Source organism: Petromyzon marinus, chromosome 51 (genome assembly GCF_048934315.1).
Source record: "Petromyzon marinus isolate PM22_M1 ecotype Great Lakes invasive population chromosome 51, UKy_Petmar_22M1.pri1.0, whole genome shotgun sequence".
Taxonomy (NCBI): Eukaryota; Metazoa; Chordata; class Hyperoartia; order Petromyzontiformes; family Petromyzontidae; genus Petromyzon; species Petromyzon marinus.
Window position 1 is genome coordinate 11,036,561 of NC_133717.1, and position 15,507 is coordinate 11,052,067.

Below are 15,507 nucleotides of genomic sequence, written 5' to 3' on the forward strand. Positions count from 1 at the left end.
GGATGTGAGCAGAGAAGCCATCAAGTTGCGTCGGATACATCGAGCAGCGGTTCTTAACATCAAACCCACATGCTCACCCCCTCCACATGCTTGAGTGAAAACTCTTTGAGGTCTGAGACACATTCCGACCAAAGCAGGCTATTGACTTACACCACTATGGGGTTCCCTTTATAACTGTGCGACACTATGTTTAAAATATATATATAAATCTGGCATAAGATGTGCTCAAATGTGGCCTGATTGTAAGATAGCTGGAAGGCTTTGTAAAAAAAATAATCCCTAGTTTTAAGCTAACAAAAACCGCATTCTCAACAACACACACACACACCATGATAGACATTTAAAAATGCATACATTATTAGTTTAATAGGTTGTTTTGAGCTGAGAAAAATGGTCGTTGAAGACAATGATGTATTGGCTAGAAATTATAAGACCACTTATTTCGTGGCCAATTACTCGGACTCTTGTAAAACCACTCAAGACATCGTGCTTTCTGAAGGCAGGCAACCCCCAACAAGCCACGCCCAGCGTGATGCAGGTGATGCCGATGATGTTACCAAGCCCCGCCCATCACCTCTCGTCCAGCGGCATACATGGGAACAAAGGTGAGATTTTTGTTCGAAAGTATGTTCGTGCTATTCCATTAGTAAGGTATTACATTAACGAAAAGCCCAGTTTTAAAGTTTGTTTCGGAGATTGGCGTCTGAAATTATAATGAAACACACGGTAAATCCAAATTGTACTGCATTTTAATGCTTATCAACAATGAAATAACCAAACACGAAAAGTCATGCAAATACTAAATGTCCCAACAGCAACGACTAAATGTCAAACAGCACATACGAAAAATACCAAATTTCAGGCCGAAAAAAAGCTATGAAAACACATTCTGGACTGCAGTTATTTATTTGTGCATATTAAGAATGCATTATTCTAACAAAGTGCATCTAAGATCGAGGGCCCATTTTAACAAATGAAGGCTATAGCCATATTAGAAACATAAAAACAAAGCGTAACGTTCCAACGCGTTCACAAGACAATGCCAAGTATGATTGAAACTAAAGTCAAGGACTGTGGAACGTGTACTCGGGGACGGAAGGGCATTTTAAACGTTTATTAAAACACGCGACAGCACATCTCAGTGTTAAGTCAACACAAATGCAAACATTTGCACCTTGAGGACATGGAATAAAGATTCAATACGCCACGATCATACAATTTCAGATGCTAAATGACAGCCACGAAAGAAAATACCTGCTGCCAAAAAAAACACTCGAGCAGATTAAACAATCTATAGGAAATAGCCACACAGCTCAAAATTCGCACGGTCACATTTTAATTGTGGCAACTCGCCCGTGACGAAAACTGATTTTCGCCCCGAGGATGGCTTGTGAAAAAGACAGCAGGGGGAGCGGGGCATGGATATATATTTTTCCCCACAAGTGTAAAATTCAAACATTAAGTTCCGGAACACCCGTAGCTGCAAGTAAAACCTGCTGAAAGCTTTCGTTGTCCGGCATCGCGGTGATGGCTCTCAAATTAGAATTCTGAATCCATTCAGTACACACTGTGCCAAGCAGAAGGGCAGATGATGAGGCTGTGCATTTTCATCCATTGTCATTTTAAGCATCACTACTGTGTCTGTGTTTTTTTGTAGTTGTTCCATATAGCTCTCCTGTGTATTTTTGGGTTGTTCCGCGTGTTGTTCGGGATGACGTCCGACGGTTCGCTCCCCGTCCTCGGAGCATTCTGCTCCTGAAGAAGCTCCCAGAAACGTGGAGCGAAACGTCGGACATCATCCCGGACAACATGCGATACAACGCAAAACACACCAGAGATACATTTTAACCATCGTTCAAATCCCCAGTTTCATATTTTAGCACTAAATTGTAAAAAAATATACACGTATTGTCCCGAAGTAACTGCATGCCCAAATGTCTAACTCACCAACCAGACAATTTGCCTGCAACTTTCCCAAAACCCATTGCTCTGACACCCCGGGGTTCATGCAAATTTCCGTCTTTAACAATCATCAGTTGCGTGCCAATTCATCACACAACCTAATTTACATTTAAATGGAGAATACTGGGAATCATAGATATATGGAGCGTGGGCAGGCGCCAACACTGAAGTCAGAGAGACTCTCTCCGAATGTAAATCCCTTCCATACAAATGCCTCTGTTCCTTGCCCACAAGGCTGTACCAGCCCAGGAGCAAGTCAACAGTAGCACCAGAACCGAGTTTTGTCCTCAAATTACGAAGAGTCGTGCAACTCTGTGGACATAGCCCTTCCTACCCTTTCCTTCAACATCTTACCCTCTTAGGCCAGGGAGCGGTGGTTAGGAAGTGATCTTAAAAATACGTTCCTTTTGAAACAAAGTTTATCTAAAATGCCAACGTGCCCTGGTGTAGAATAGTTAAAGTTAACTTCTGTTTTTTATGTTGAAGATCTTTTGCAACGTACGTAGCCAACCGTGCTAATCGGAGGTGCAGAGATGTGATTTTCTACAATGTAGATTTAACACTACTACGGCAAGGAGGTCGAACCAAGTGACTTTAATTACATCATACGCGTGTATTACTTCTGCCTTGACCCTTTGTGTCATGACTTGTTCTCGTGGTCTGCCCAGCTCTACGCATGCGGTCTGGTGTGAGAAGAGAGCTCAGGGTCACAGTTCTGGTATTAATTGGAAACCAGCATGAGCAAGTGTCAAGGGAGCAAAGACTCCCCCAGACTGGCTGGCTGACAAGCACTGGGCTAGCATAGTTCCCAATGGTCTTGGAAATGAGGCATCAATTATTTACATATTAATATATACATTTACCCAATTAAAGTGGAATTGCTGCTGTGGTGGTAATGGTTTATAGCACACTGGAATTTTCAGAGGTCACCAGTCCGATCTCAGGTCATGGTAGGTGAGATAATGGATTTTTTTTTCAAACTCAAACTAATCTATTTTTATTTTACCAGGTCAGGCCCACTGAGCTATATTTCTCTTTTTCAGAAGCGACCTGGCCACAAATGATAGCTCAACGAAGTGGCTCATTACGTGGAAATTTATATCAGCCAAACGCTTTAAACACATTTCTAAATGTGGAGGGAAGAATCGCAGGACCCGGAGAAAAATCCACGCGATCACGGGGCGAGAGACATGTAAACTCCAAATATACTGGTGTCAGATTTGGGATTGAAACCACAACCTCCTGCATAATAAGCGAGGTAGTAAACATCTCCCCCCCCCCCCCACCTCGTCCAACCCAGCAGTATTAATGGGCACAACAGTCGATCGGCAGGTTGCGTGTGGTGGGGTAAAGTGTGTATACTACTTCTTCTGAGATGTCTGGCCAGCGAGAAAGAGTAGGCCAGATGTCACGTAGAGGGGATCTCCAGAGCTACCGCTAGTTTGAGGCCCTTCTGCCAGCAGTGGCTTGAGCAAGCAATTGCAGTGATGCGCCTTTGCCCTTTACCAACTACTTTTGCGGTGCACGGGAAATGTGCCGTTTGTTTACCACTTTCGAACTTTGTTCAACAAGGACAATGCTCTTGATTTACTCCCACAGAAACAAATCATTCATTTCCAAAATCCCGGACGCGGCAATAAATCGGCCTCTGCAAAAATGAAAACGTGATTACACTGTTTATTTTTCTTTGATTTTGTACTCTGATAGTAAAGTTACAAAATCTGAGCATCCCCAAGTGTCCTTGCCCTTCCCGGTGCAGCATAGATGGTGAGCTTAGGCAGAGGATTGCCCCACAAGACCAGTTAGCCACGCAACGTAAACCGCAGATAATGAACATTTACAAATTAACACTCAAAGGCTGACGCTGCCAAAGTGTACATTCTCCACCTCCCCACTCCCAATCAAAATACATTCAATGGGACGCTATTATCTGTTGATTTTGATTAACCATGCTGAGCTGCATCATTTTAAGTCCATTAGTTTCACTACTCGGAATTTAGCTCGTGGAGCATCAGGCTTACTCAGTGTGCTGCCCAATTTGAGGACTCGAGTGCAGAGCGAAGAGCCAGGGTCTTTTGAAGTAGCATCTTGCTAATACACCGTTTTTTTTTTAAATCAACAGATACAATAGAATCTAATGCACGTTACATAATTTAAACCTGTGCGGGTGAGGAGAGCTGACACGGGAAGGCTGGAGTGAGCTGCATCCCTATGCAGCAGAGTTGAGAGCTTCTGATATGCACTTCTGCAAACAAACATTGATTGTTTCATGTGTTGGGGCAGGCTGGTCATGCATGGAGTGTTGTGGCCTCTGGGTTTGGAACTGTGGGTTTTTGCAAATAAAACACAGCAAGTGCCATTGGCCCTGCAACTATGTAAACCAAGCATTAGGGCGCTACCTGCCCAACACACGCACCGGGCGAAAAGAAAACACGTACGTTCTTGTTATTTTTATAAATCTAAAAACTTGCACGCACAGATACAGGGGCACAGACAGAAACGCACGCATACACATACCTCTCCGTAGGTCCTCATGCAGTAAGTCTGTATGCTCAGCGCAGACAGGCGCGGACGTGGTGTGCATTTCAATGCTGCCGAGGACTACATCGTGCGGGTAACGGAGCGACAATTAACATGATGGGACAAACAAGTCTGCGGCTAGCAGACGGTCCCCGTACATGAATTGCCTTTGGGTCTGGCTCCATCCCCCATTAGAAATTATTTAGTTTCACCATAGCCTTCTGCCAGGCTCTAAAGTATCTGTACACGATAGCACTGAAACAATGCAGAGGGAAGCATTTGTACACGTTGGTTGCTTTCTTTTCCGCTTCGATGAGGGCCTCTAAAGAGTGAGCCGGCCACTGGGAAGGGAAGCGCTGCACGAGACACAGCGGGGAAACCTCGGAGGCCCACCTCGTCCCCACTTAGTTCATCTTCCTGTGCAGGAAAACCCCGGGTCAAACCGTTAATACACCGATCTGAATATCTTGACATTTAAGGCATGAATCCCTGGCCAGATTGCCTTGCGTACACTTACAAATTTAGATTCGTATGGTTCAGCCATTTGTGATGCATTCACGGACGACAGATGTGTCTTGTAACAGTGAGGAGATGAGCATAAATAAAACATAAACAACCAAAAACTTGCAAAAAGGGCATGCGGAGGCTGCGGTGGGGGGGGAGGGGCATGTGGTCTGCGGCACGAGTCGACACTCCCTCCCTTCCTTGCTCACGCAGCCTTCGTCTCCGCAGGACCCCTTCGTCAACATAGCCCGGCGCGTTGGGCAGCGCCTGAAGCGACGGTGCCAATGGCCCAGATGCTCACGCCCGATCACCGCTTGGCAGGGGGCGGCGGCATCAGGGATTCTTCGTCCGCGCCCGGGCGTTTCACGCCGGCGGCGTGGTTGGCGTTTGACGAGACTGTCGGTGGTTGCTGGGCTGGCGGTTGCTGGTGCTGCTGCTGTTGGTGATGCTGCTGTTGGTGATGCTGCTGTTGGTGATGCTGCTGGTGATGATGGTGGGGCGCAGCGGGCGCGGCAGAAGCGCCGGTTGATTTGTACCGATGCTTGTCAATGTGGTCCAGAAGGATCTCCTTGGTCACGGGAAACTGGATGCTCTCGCACACGCCTAGGAGGGCCAGACAGATTGGGTCACGTACGATGTCTGGGGCACGGTGACATTACTGGCTGCTGCTGTCTGCAATTCAGGGCCATACTCCACAGCCCTCCTGTCGAGTGACTTGGCTCTTTGTAATACGGTATCAGTGGGGCTCCTTCTCTGTGTGCTTTTAGTTTAGCCTCCCATGGCATCTTTATTCGTAAGACACAAAAGGGAGAAGCCAACTATGCACTTATACGCCACTTTCCTCGGGAACCCTTAACCCCGCCGGCATGCAACCATCTCGCCTGAAGTAAGACACTTTCCTTCCACAGCTCCAACACGGCCCTTAGATCCAAGTCAACGGCACAACTATAATTCAGAGACGCTTCGCCACTTCAAGCAATGCTTCATGCATGAAGAACAAATCTGGCTCATAGGCTGGGGTTAGAGGAGTGTGACTCTCCGTGCACACGCGAAGATAAGTCAGCATCAGGGACAGTACTGACATGGAACCCCGAGAACGAGCAGCCAAAGAGAGGCGCCTGCCCTGCAACCACGCAGGCACAATACCAGCACACTCCAAAATGGCAGGAAATATAATTATTTAAATTTCAGAAGAAACCCCCCCCCCCCCACTAAACCACTTTTTCCGCAGACTTGATTTTACAGTCAACTACACTTGTTCCGTATTAATGCGGCATCGTTAATTAAATCTACACGTGTACAGACAGTTAAAGTGCCCATTAACGTTGTCGCCTTTGCCCATTAAGGCCGTCGAAGCAAGTCTGTTTTTCCCCCTAACACCACGTCCATGCAGATGATTTATAACCCAACTCACCTTTAACGCAATGCACCTACAGCACATGGACTGATCCATTAGGTCTACTGTTTGGCCAGCACAGAAAACTGCGAGTGTCACATTTCAGTGACCTACCACCGCTCATTACAATTTAGTCGTTACTTTAAACAGGAGGTCGAGTGCTGTATGGCGCTCAAGAATGAAGTTTGTCTGCTTCGCAAGCTGGGCTAAGAAGCCGAGTTCAAGACCTGGGGCCGGGTGGCTCAGGAGGCTAATGACGGTGTCAGAATTCAGAGCCCGTTTCTTTGAGGTTCTACGTTTACATTTCGATCTACTTGTACGTGGTGAGCGTTCAGCCGTTAGTTCACTAATGAACATTGTGAAAAAGTTACCGGTGCCAGAAGTGCTGTTACACTAATAGCTGTACCTTTACAATGACTGTCAATAATGGGGTCACATTACCCTGGAATTTTCCATTTCACATGACAAGTGCTCGATGTATTGCACAATGTCCTATATAGCTCAAAACTAGGTATCCCTTATATTTGATAAATACCAGGGTATTCCCCGTGCCGGGGTGAGACACAAGGGACCGATAGGCAATACCTTATGATATGTAATAGAATCCAGTAACAAGCCCACCATTGTCACCCAGCACAAACAGATATGTGCACCTGCTTCAATCATTCTCGGCTCCAAAAGCACACCGATTCTCGATTCTCACAGCTGCCCGTCTGCCGCAGCTGAAGAGGAAGACGAAGTGGGAAATTTGTCTGCTGAACCCCCACCCCCCCCCTAAAAAAAAGGAAACCTACAATTTATTTTAAATGGCCAAAGTGAAATGAACATTGGGTTTTCGGTGGCGTAGGCTGGGTTGGGTTTGTACAAGCAATCGCTCAGCTGAACGTTGCGCCCACAATCAGCGGTCAATGTGGACACAGTGGCTGCACTCAAGAGAAATGCAGGAGTAAATGTGGCACGAGAAGGGAGGGAGCCTCGGGCCGTGAGGTTGTGCCACATCATGTGGCGATGAGATTGGGTCTGAGAGCAGGCGGCTGGAAGAAGTGTGGCAGCACTCAGCGAAGCGTGTGTCCAGTTATCACGTTCATGTGGCGGATCACGTGTGATGGATGGAAGCAAGGGCCAGTTCACTGTCGGCAGCAAAAACCCATCGCATTTAAGCGCTTCTGCAGCCGTCTGGAATGCCCTTCCTTCTGATATCAGGAAGCCACTGGAGCTGTGCGCTTTTAAATCATCTAGATTGAAAACTGGTTTCTTTAGAACTGCTTCTTGTGTTTTAGTTTGTCCTTCCCCCCCCCACCGCACATCCGATTATCATGGTTGGATACCTTTATGCGAAAGAAGTTCAGCATACACTACATACATACAACAACAGTGGCTGTTGCCCCTCTCAAGTGTTATTGTTTTTATACGTAAATATGTGATTAAACAAAGCGGCCACTTTAGACCAACGCCTGAAGTTTATTCTAATGTAAATAAATATCTTAACTCTTGTCTCCTAAAGTCGTGGTTGGAGCTACCGGATTTGCTTTTGTATAATTTGCTTATTTATTTTTGTTCTGTTGCCATACCTCCACTTTTGGCTTCTCACATACAAGAAGTGTTTTACATTCATGACGAAGTGTGTGACTGCACACGTGCACATGACGTCATGGATGTTACATGAAAGTGACATCACTTTGTGACGTCAATGTGCGACACCCCTCAGCACGAGGATGCCACGCACGCTCATGAATATTAATGAGATGGCAGCAATACAAGGAATAATTAATATGATGTACGTATTTATTTATTTATTCCCCTATGCTGTGAGTCTACTTTAGCTATCGACTTCTGAACAGGATTGATTACATTTATTTATTTTTAATTGCAAAAAAAGTTATCAATATGAATTGTATTCTTGGTTCTTTCAGTAAAGTCACGTAGAAGGGAAACAATAAAACAAATTCTCACAAGTTTTAAATCAAAATATGAATTTTTTAAAGTTGTGAGAAAAAAGTGCGCAAATTTAATTTGAAACCAAGTTTTACTGTGGAAGGACTTCTGGTTGTGGACACTATGGAGGTTCACTGAAAAATACATACACTAAAACTATAAGTGTGGATAATCACTGAAGTTAAATTACAATAAGCTAATATCATATGCAGGCTTTCATAATAAGTTACATTTTTATACCAACATGATCTAACCCAATAAAACTATGAGTAAATACAACAAGCTATTGTTAAGTAGGAAAGCCCTATTGTTCCTCAAGATTATTTTTCAAGAGGGCCTGGAATTGGAACATTTTCAGTGAAGTGTCAGAGAAAACTCAAGCAAGACAACAAGATACCGATCAAAATTCCACATAGCTCGAAGAGCTAATTGCTTTCATGATATCCACTGACCATCATCTTGTAGCTCTATCAGCTACATCTCATACAATGAAAGCTGTGAGCTCCCGCATGGCCTTGTGGGAGCCTCGGTACATCGTCTGACTTGAAGACGGTACCGATAAAGTTTTGATTTAAAGCTTTCGTTACTGCAGGGTTCATATTCTTGGTTCTTTCGGTAAAGTCACATAGAAGGGAAACAATAAAATTCTCACGACGTTTCGACTGCAACACAAGCAATCATCAAGTGTGAAAAACACATTTTCTTGCTGTGGTTTTCACACCTGATGATGATTGCTTGTGTTGCAGTCGAAACGTCGTGAGAATTTTATTGTTTATTATTTTTATTATTTTATTGTTTCCCTTCTACGTGACTTTACCGAAAGAACCAAGAATACCGATAAAGTTATTTCATTTGAGTTTTCTTCCAATTCAATTCCGATGACAAACTTACGTGTACGTCAACGGAATGGAAAGAGAGTTAAGGTTGATGGCTTTATTGGCTGTTGTATAAAAACAGTTGATTGGGTTGGGCAGGGGGGGGGAGTGCTTTTGAGTCCTTGGAAATAAATGGCAGGGTTTTGAATCAGCTGCCCTGAGAATCAGGATCGCTTGCCATTTCTCCCATCAGCATCTGGGTGCTCACGGTTTGGTTTGCAGGCCAAAATGGCACCTCTGGATAATCGATCTGGCTTCTGAGGAGGGACTTGCTCATCCCTTTTAACCAGTAGGGGCTGCAGAAGTGATAGCAATAAAAACAAGATGGTGACTGCTCACCTGCCCTGTACTGTTCAGGGCATCTGTCAGCATCGAGGGTGGAGGATAACATACAAATGGCAGGACAACGGAGATTCGGTTTCGGCTACAACTGGCTGCTTATGGGCCATTATTCTGGCTGTGCCAGCGACACAATAACAAGCTGCTCTCTCCCCAATACTTGTGACTGATGCCACCACATGTGCCTGTTTGGCTGCGGTGTTTGAAAGTGTAATTGCACAGACAGATTTGCCTTTGGAAAAAAAATGTTTAATTGTAAATAACGGTATTATGATAAAGATAACCAAAACGCTTCACTTATTAGTCCTGTTCCATGATCGTTTTTTAAAGAGTTTTAATTAAAAGTTTGCAAATGCGAAGTGGAAAAAAGAGTGAGCAAAAGATTCGGCTTAATATTATATAACTGGTAATATTCTTAAGACAACTCTAATCCTTCATGCTGCAAGTTTCTCTATCTTCTCATGTGCATTACCGGCTTCATCGAAATTACTATGCATTGATTTAGTTTAACATGACACCTAACAAACCGAGGGTTTTAAGACAAAATGAGAGTTTGACAAAAAAAGTGTTTTGAATTGAAATTATGACCCCCTCAGAATTTGTATTTCTCTTCCAAGCATTCACATTTTAATAGTTGGTGCTGTGCGGTAACAGAGACAGCCTACAATTGGGGCGACTGTGAGATAAGGCCGGGCGGTGGACAAAGCAAAGAATGGAGCACGATTTACAATGCCAGCAAGACCATGAGCTCCATTGTTTATAATTTGCTTCTTACTCAAATAGACAATGGCCGTACAAATATACAATGAAAGATACAGTGCTGTTGAAACATTAATGTAGGCCTTCTTCACAAAGAACTGTAACATTGCTCTTATACAGTACATACATGTATGGCCATTTTCATCTATCTGCTGCTGGATGAGGGAAGGGCCTCCCCCACACCATGCGAGTCATGGAAGGACATTTAACCATACTTCACCATCCTGGTCAGCATGGAATGGTTAAAGTGGGGAGTATAGAAACTAAAACTAAACTATTTTTTTTTATTTTATTTTACCAGGTAAGGCCCACTTTGAGCTATATTTCTATTCTTCAGAAGCGACCTTGCCACAAATAATAGCTCAACGTAGTGGCTTATCACGTGGACATTTATAACAGCCAAATACTCTAAAAGCATGTTGCGTGTTGCGGAGGGAAAAACAGGAAGACCTGCAGAAAAATCCACGTGACCACAGATTTTGGCGCACTGCCCTCTACTGCCCACTTGTGTAACCCTGAAGTCACCTATTACAACCTGGCATCCATGGTGCTTGCCCAGCGAAGCAGGATCTAGGTTCAACCCAGGCACATCCGAGTTTTATGCAGTATACATAATTAATAAAAAATATATATACAGTTTCAACGTGTTCTCACCAGGTTATAACATTTGTTTCCATAGGAAAGTCTCACTAAATTTCAAGTCTTTTTTTCCAGGAAGCTTCTGCATTGGGGTGTGTGGGCCAATGCCTTTAATAAGGAGTGTTTGAACGTATTCATGTATGCATGCATGCACACACGTGCAAAATTATACGACATTTATTTACTTTAACCTCAAGTGGAACCGAGTCATTAAAGCACATTTGCCTCGATGTGACGTGCTGAACGAATTTAATTGTGCATAAGAATCCACCGGGGAGCCAGAAACGTGCGAGGAAATACAAATCAAAAGCACACCAACCTATCGCGAACATCGCCCCAATTACCCTTCAAGTCTTACCCTGGCCCTGCAGTCAGCTGCAGAGGGCCATGCGGTGGGGGTTAGGAGCTGATAAACACCTAATGAGTGATACTAATTAGAGTAAACACAACAATATGAAGCTTGGGTAAAGTGGAGATAAAGCGAATTAACGCACTGTCTAGTGTCCCACGTGCTCAAAACAGTGGCGGTGTGGCGTCCCGTACGCGGGTTATGTATGAATGCTCTTGCTAATGCACACGTTAAACCCCTTCACACCTACCTCCTGGTGGAAAGGGCAGGCCCGAGTCAGCCAGTTACAGCAGGAGGCGTTGCATACAGGCACTGAGTTTCACTGAGAGTGGGTTTTGAACATGCAGACTAACCTTCACTATGCAAATACATCGGTAGAGGATTGTGCAATTGTGTATATGCGCAGCAGCAAATTCACGTACATTGTTACGCAGAGTTGTATTAAAATCAATGCTAGTGAAACAAATTCAATCCCAGAAGGCCATGTGGCTGATGGTATGTGTACAAATGTACTTGTTTCTTTTAATGTGGATGGAAAGATATGGGATGGAGGCGGGTTTTATCTTTATTTATTTTGTTACTTATATTCTTCACGATGACACTATTGATCTTGTCAGGGAGAATACTTTTAGTAGAAAGTTAGGTAGATTGCCAGACACACACACAATATGCCACATACATAGATAACCACACACACCACGCACAATATATACCACATACTCACACAACACACACCACACAAATACACATACACACCATACATGCACACACAGCACAAACACGCAACATCTCATAGACACTCCACACCCTTACTGAGCACCATACAAACTAGGCACTCTGCACAAGATAAACGATACATACCCTACAAACACCCACACCAAAAGTACTATACAAACAACAAGACAAAGATCTCCCATATAGCCTTAACAAACATTTGGGGAAAGTTATGTTAGCGAGCACCTACGAAGGCCGGCACAGAACACGAGGAGGTAGGTGGCCAGCACCACGCCCGACCGCCTTTGTCTCCCAAGTGCCAATGTTTTCACACTGCACCGGTACTCATTTGAGGTCGAGTTTACCTAGGGGAGGCCCAGGACCAGTTGAGATTATTCTCACTGGTGTTGGCATTGAGCGGGAATCGAACTCGGATCACTGAGTTCATAGCGAGACGCGCTAACCACTACAATACCACTCCTCACTCAACATACACTATATACAAATGTATACTGAACATTATACACACACACATACAAAGACATGCCATACAAGATTCACACAAGCAAGACAAACCGTAACACAAAGATCACCCGTATAGCCTTAACAGACTGTTGAGGCAAGTGCTGTTAGCGAGCACCTATGAAGGCCAGAACGGTACACGAGGGGGCGGGTGGCCAGCACCACGCCAGACCGCCTTTGTCTCCCTAGTGGCGATGTTTATACGCCGCACCAGGTGCTCATTTGAGGCTGAGTCGACCTAGGGGAGGCCCATTACCAGTTCAAATATCATCACTGGTGTTGGCCGGGAACGGGAATCGAACTCAGGTCGCCGGGTTCGTAGCGCAACGCGCTAACAGCTACACTACCGTACACACACACGCTGTTGCATGGTGGTTGTCCCCAGATTGGCTGAATATGCACCGCTTACCCATGGCGGTGGTGAAGCTGTTTGGGAAGCTCTTGTCAGTGCGCTGCCTCATGAACAACCACTCGTTGTTGTGGAACTTGCACTCGATGATCTTGTTGTCGTACTGCCGGAGCTCCTTGGTGGCCTGGAGGAATTTCACGCAAGGCGATCGCGGTGACCGAAAACACAGAAACGTGCAAAAAACGACGCGGGAATAGATGTCGAAAGGCATTGAGCCTGACAAACCAATCTCGTTTTGTAGCCTCCACCCTGATGGAACAATCACATACGAGAGGGCCCCGTTCATTCATTCACATTCGCGCCATTGGCCCCTTATAACTCGTTTTTGTAAACAGATGCTGTGGGGACGACATGAATGATACGTCAACCACATTGCAGCACCTGTCGCAACACCCACACACATAGAGACAAACCTCATATATTCACACTAATAGCAGGAGAATGACCCACTTTTTTGATAGGTGAAGGTGCATGATGCAACAATGCAAAATGCATTCGCATGCAGACAGGCCTAGGGCACGTCGAGACTAACTGATAAAAACTCCCACACAACATGAATAACGTGTGTACTATATTTATTTTTCTTCACAAAACTCAGAATTACGTAAGTTGTGAAGAGCTGAAGTAAGGATCTCTGCCAAAAAACACGAATATACGAACGAACAAGCGATTTATGCACGTGCTCAGTGATAACACTGACCCCACTAAGTGGATGATAGCAGAGCCACACCAATCAACATTAATGAAACTCCGCCCACTGCTGTAAAAACATACAACTACTGTACTGCAGAAGTGATCAAGTGGATTTCAGATTAACCGGAGCACACATTATTTTGAGTTAAGCACGTGACTTGTAATAAACATTTCCAAGAATAACAATACACAACTGTTTTTATCGTGTTAATTTTGGCTGAAGGGAAAATCCATGAGTTATTAATTTATGTTAAAAAAATCTCAGGCATGCAGTTAATCTGCAAATCAGATAAACCGCACGCGGTTTATCGAGAGTCCACTATACTTGGCATAATGGTGTCAGGCATTGATATACCTTCATCTGTGCAAATGGAGTGTCCTTTTGGCCCACATACAGGAGCCCCATGGTCTTCGTCAGCAAGCTTAATACACACACACGCAAAGACAAACGATTGACAGGTTAACCTCACAGAATGTTGGGACAAGTGCTGTCCGTGAGCACCCATGAAGGCCAACGTGGTGGACAAAAGGGTAATGGTCGCAAACACGACATGCTCACAGCGGTAATGTTCACATAACACACTGGCACTGGGTACTCAATTAAGGCTAAGCTAACCTAGGGGAGGTGCTGCAGCAGTTTATCAAGTCACTGATGCTAGCCACGGCTGGGAATTAAAGTGAGATGTCCGGTTTGTTGCGTAGTGTGCAAACAAATACATCACCGCTCCCAGAACACACATTGGCTTAACACCCATCCTCACTGTTGCCAGTCCATGTCTCACACAGAACTGATTGTGCAACATGAATCATGTGCATACAACTTCGACGCATTTTTAACTGATGTTCTGTATGCACACAACTCAATGGCCACAGAATCACAATGAAGAGAGACACAAGTAATCCATAAGAAACATACTAGACTGACATTGTGATTTATACTGTTGACATCCTTGTACTTGAATGACCAAGGAACTGCATGTTATCTAGATGCAGGTCTGCTTTACCACACTCTTGTAAAAATGAAAGAAAATATCCCGAGCTCATCGGCCTTTGGACCTCCTGGACCTGTTTTCCACAAAAATATCTGTTTCAGTTTGTCTGATTAAGCAACCTTTACTTAAAAACACTGGCCCAAGAAGGCCGAGGAACTGAAACGTTATTTTATTTTCAGATGGTGACAAACTCATTGTCTATTTACTACTTTATTTTACAATATACAGGGAAGTTTATTTGGAATCTGCCAGTTCTTGATGGAATGCATATTGGCAAGGTAGCACTGCACGCAAAGTGTTTTCCGCCCCTTACGGGACAATTTTATTTCTTTTATGTTTTTATTCTTCCACTTGCTTTTAAATGATGCCCAGATGCTGCCATGGCATAATGATGAGCACATTGGATTTGCAATTTCGGGCCTGGCAGTTGCAACCATGATCAAGTTTTCCGACACCCTTCCCCCCAACGCCTCTGGTCCACCCAGCAGAATTAATGGGTGCACCGTGAGTCGATTTGCAGGTCGCGTCTGGAGGGGAAAAAAGTTCAGTTACTCCAACCGCTTTCAAAACATCCGGCTAACGTGGAAGAGTAGGCCAAACACCTTCGACAAGGGTCTCCCTTGAACATCCTCTTTGTGGACGCCCTTCCGCCTGAGCAAAACACTTGAGGGCTGCACTTTTACCTTAAAATCTTTTTGGCTTTCGATAGACTCCACTCACCCCTCGCCGCCGATCTTGCTGATTTTGAGGCGGAAGTCCACCGAGTTCTGGCTTGGAGGCTTCCACTTAAGCATGTCCGTGCAGCGTCCGGGCACGTACACCTACAAAGATAAAGAACCCCCATATAGCTTTAACAGACCCTTGGAGCAAGTGCTTTTAGTGCTGCGCTTGTACAAGGC

At 44.7% G+C, this 15,507-nt stretch overlaps 1 protein-coding gene across 1 annotated transcript in view; it reads right to left on the reverse strand.

Annotated features, from left to right (window-relative positions):
* Positions 1 to 731: 731 nt before the first annotated feature.
* The window catches only part of RNGTT (RNA guanylyltransferase and 5'-phosphatase), a 44,520-nt gene continuing 29,744 nt past the window's right edge, over positions 732 to 15,507 (reverse strand). The window contains exons 13-16 of the mRNA XM_032973648.2: positions 15,329 to 15,429; positions 13,972 to 14,038; positions 12,924 to 13,047; positions 732 to 5,589 (exon numbers count right to left, since the gene is read on the reverse strand). Of these exons, the coding sequence (XP_032829539.2) occupies positions 5,294 to 5,589; positions 12,924 to 13,047; positions 13,972 to 14,038; positions 15,329 to 15,429 (588 nt within the window). The 3' untranslated portion in view covers positions 732 to 5,293. The remainder of the gene's footprint in view (positions 5,590 to 12,923; positions 13,048 to 13,971; positions 14,039 to 15,328; positions 15,430 to 15,507) is intronic.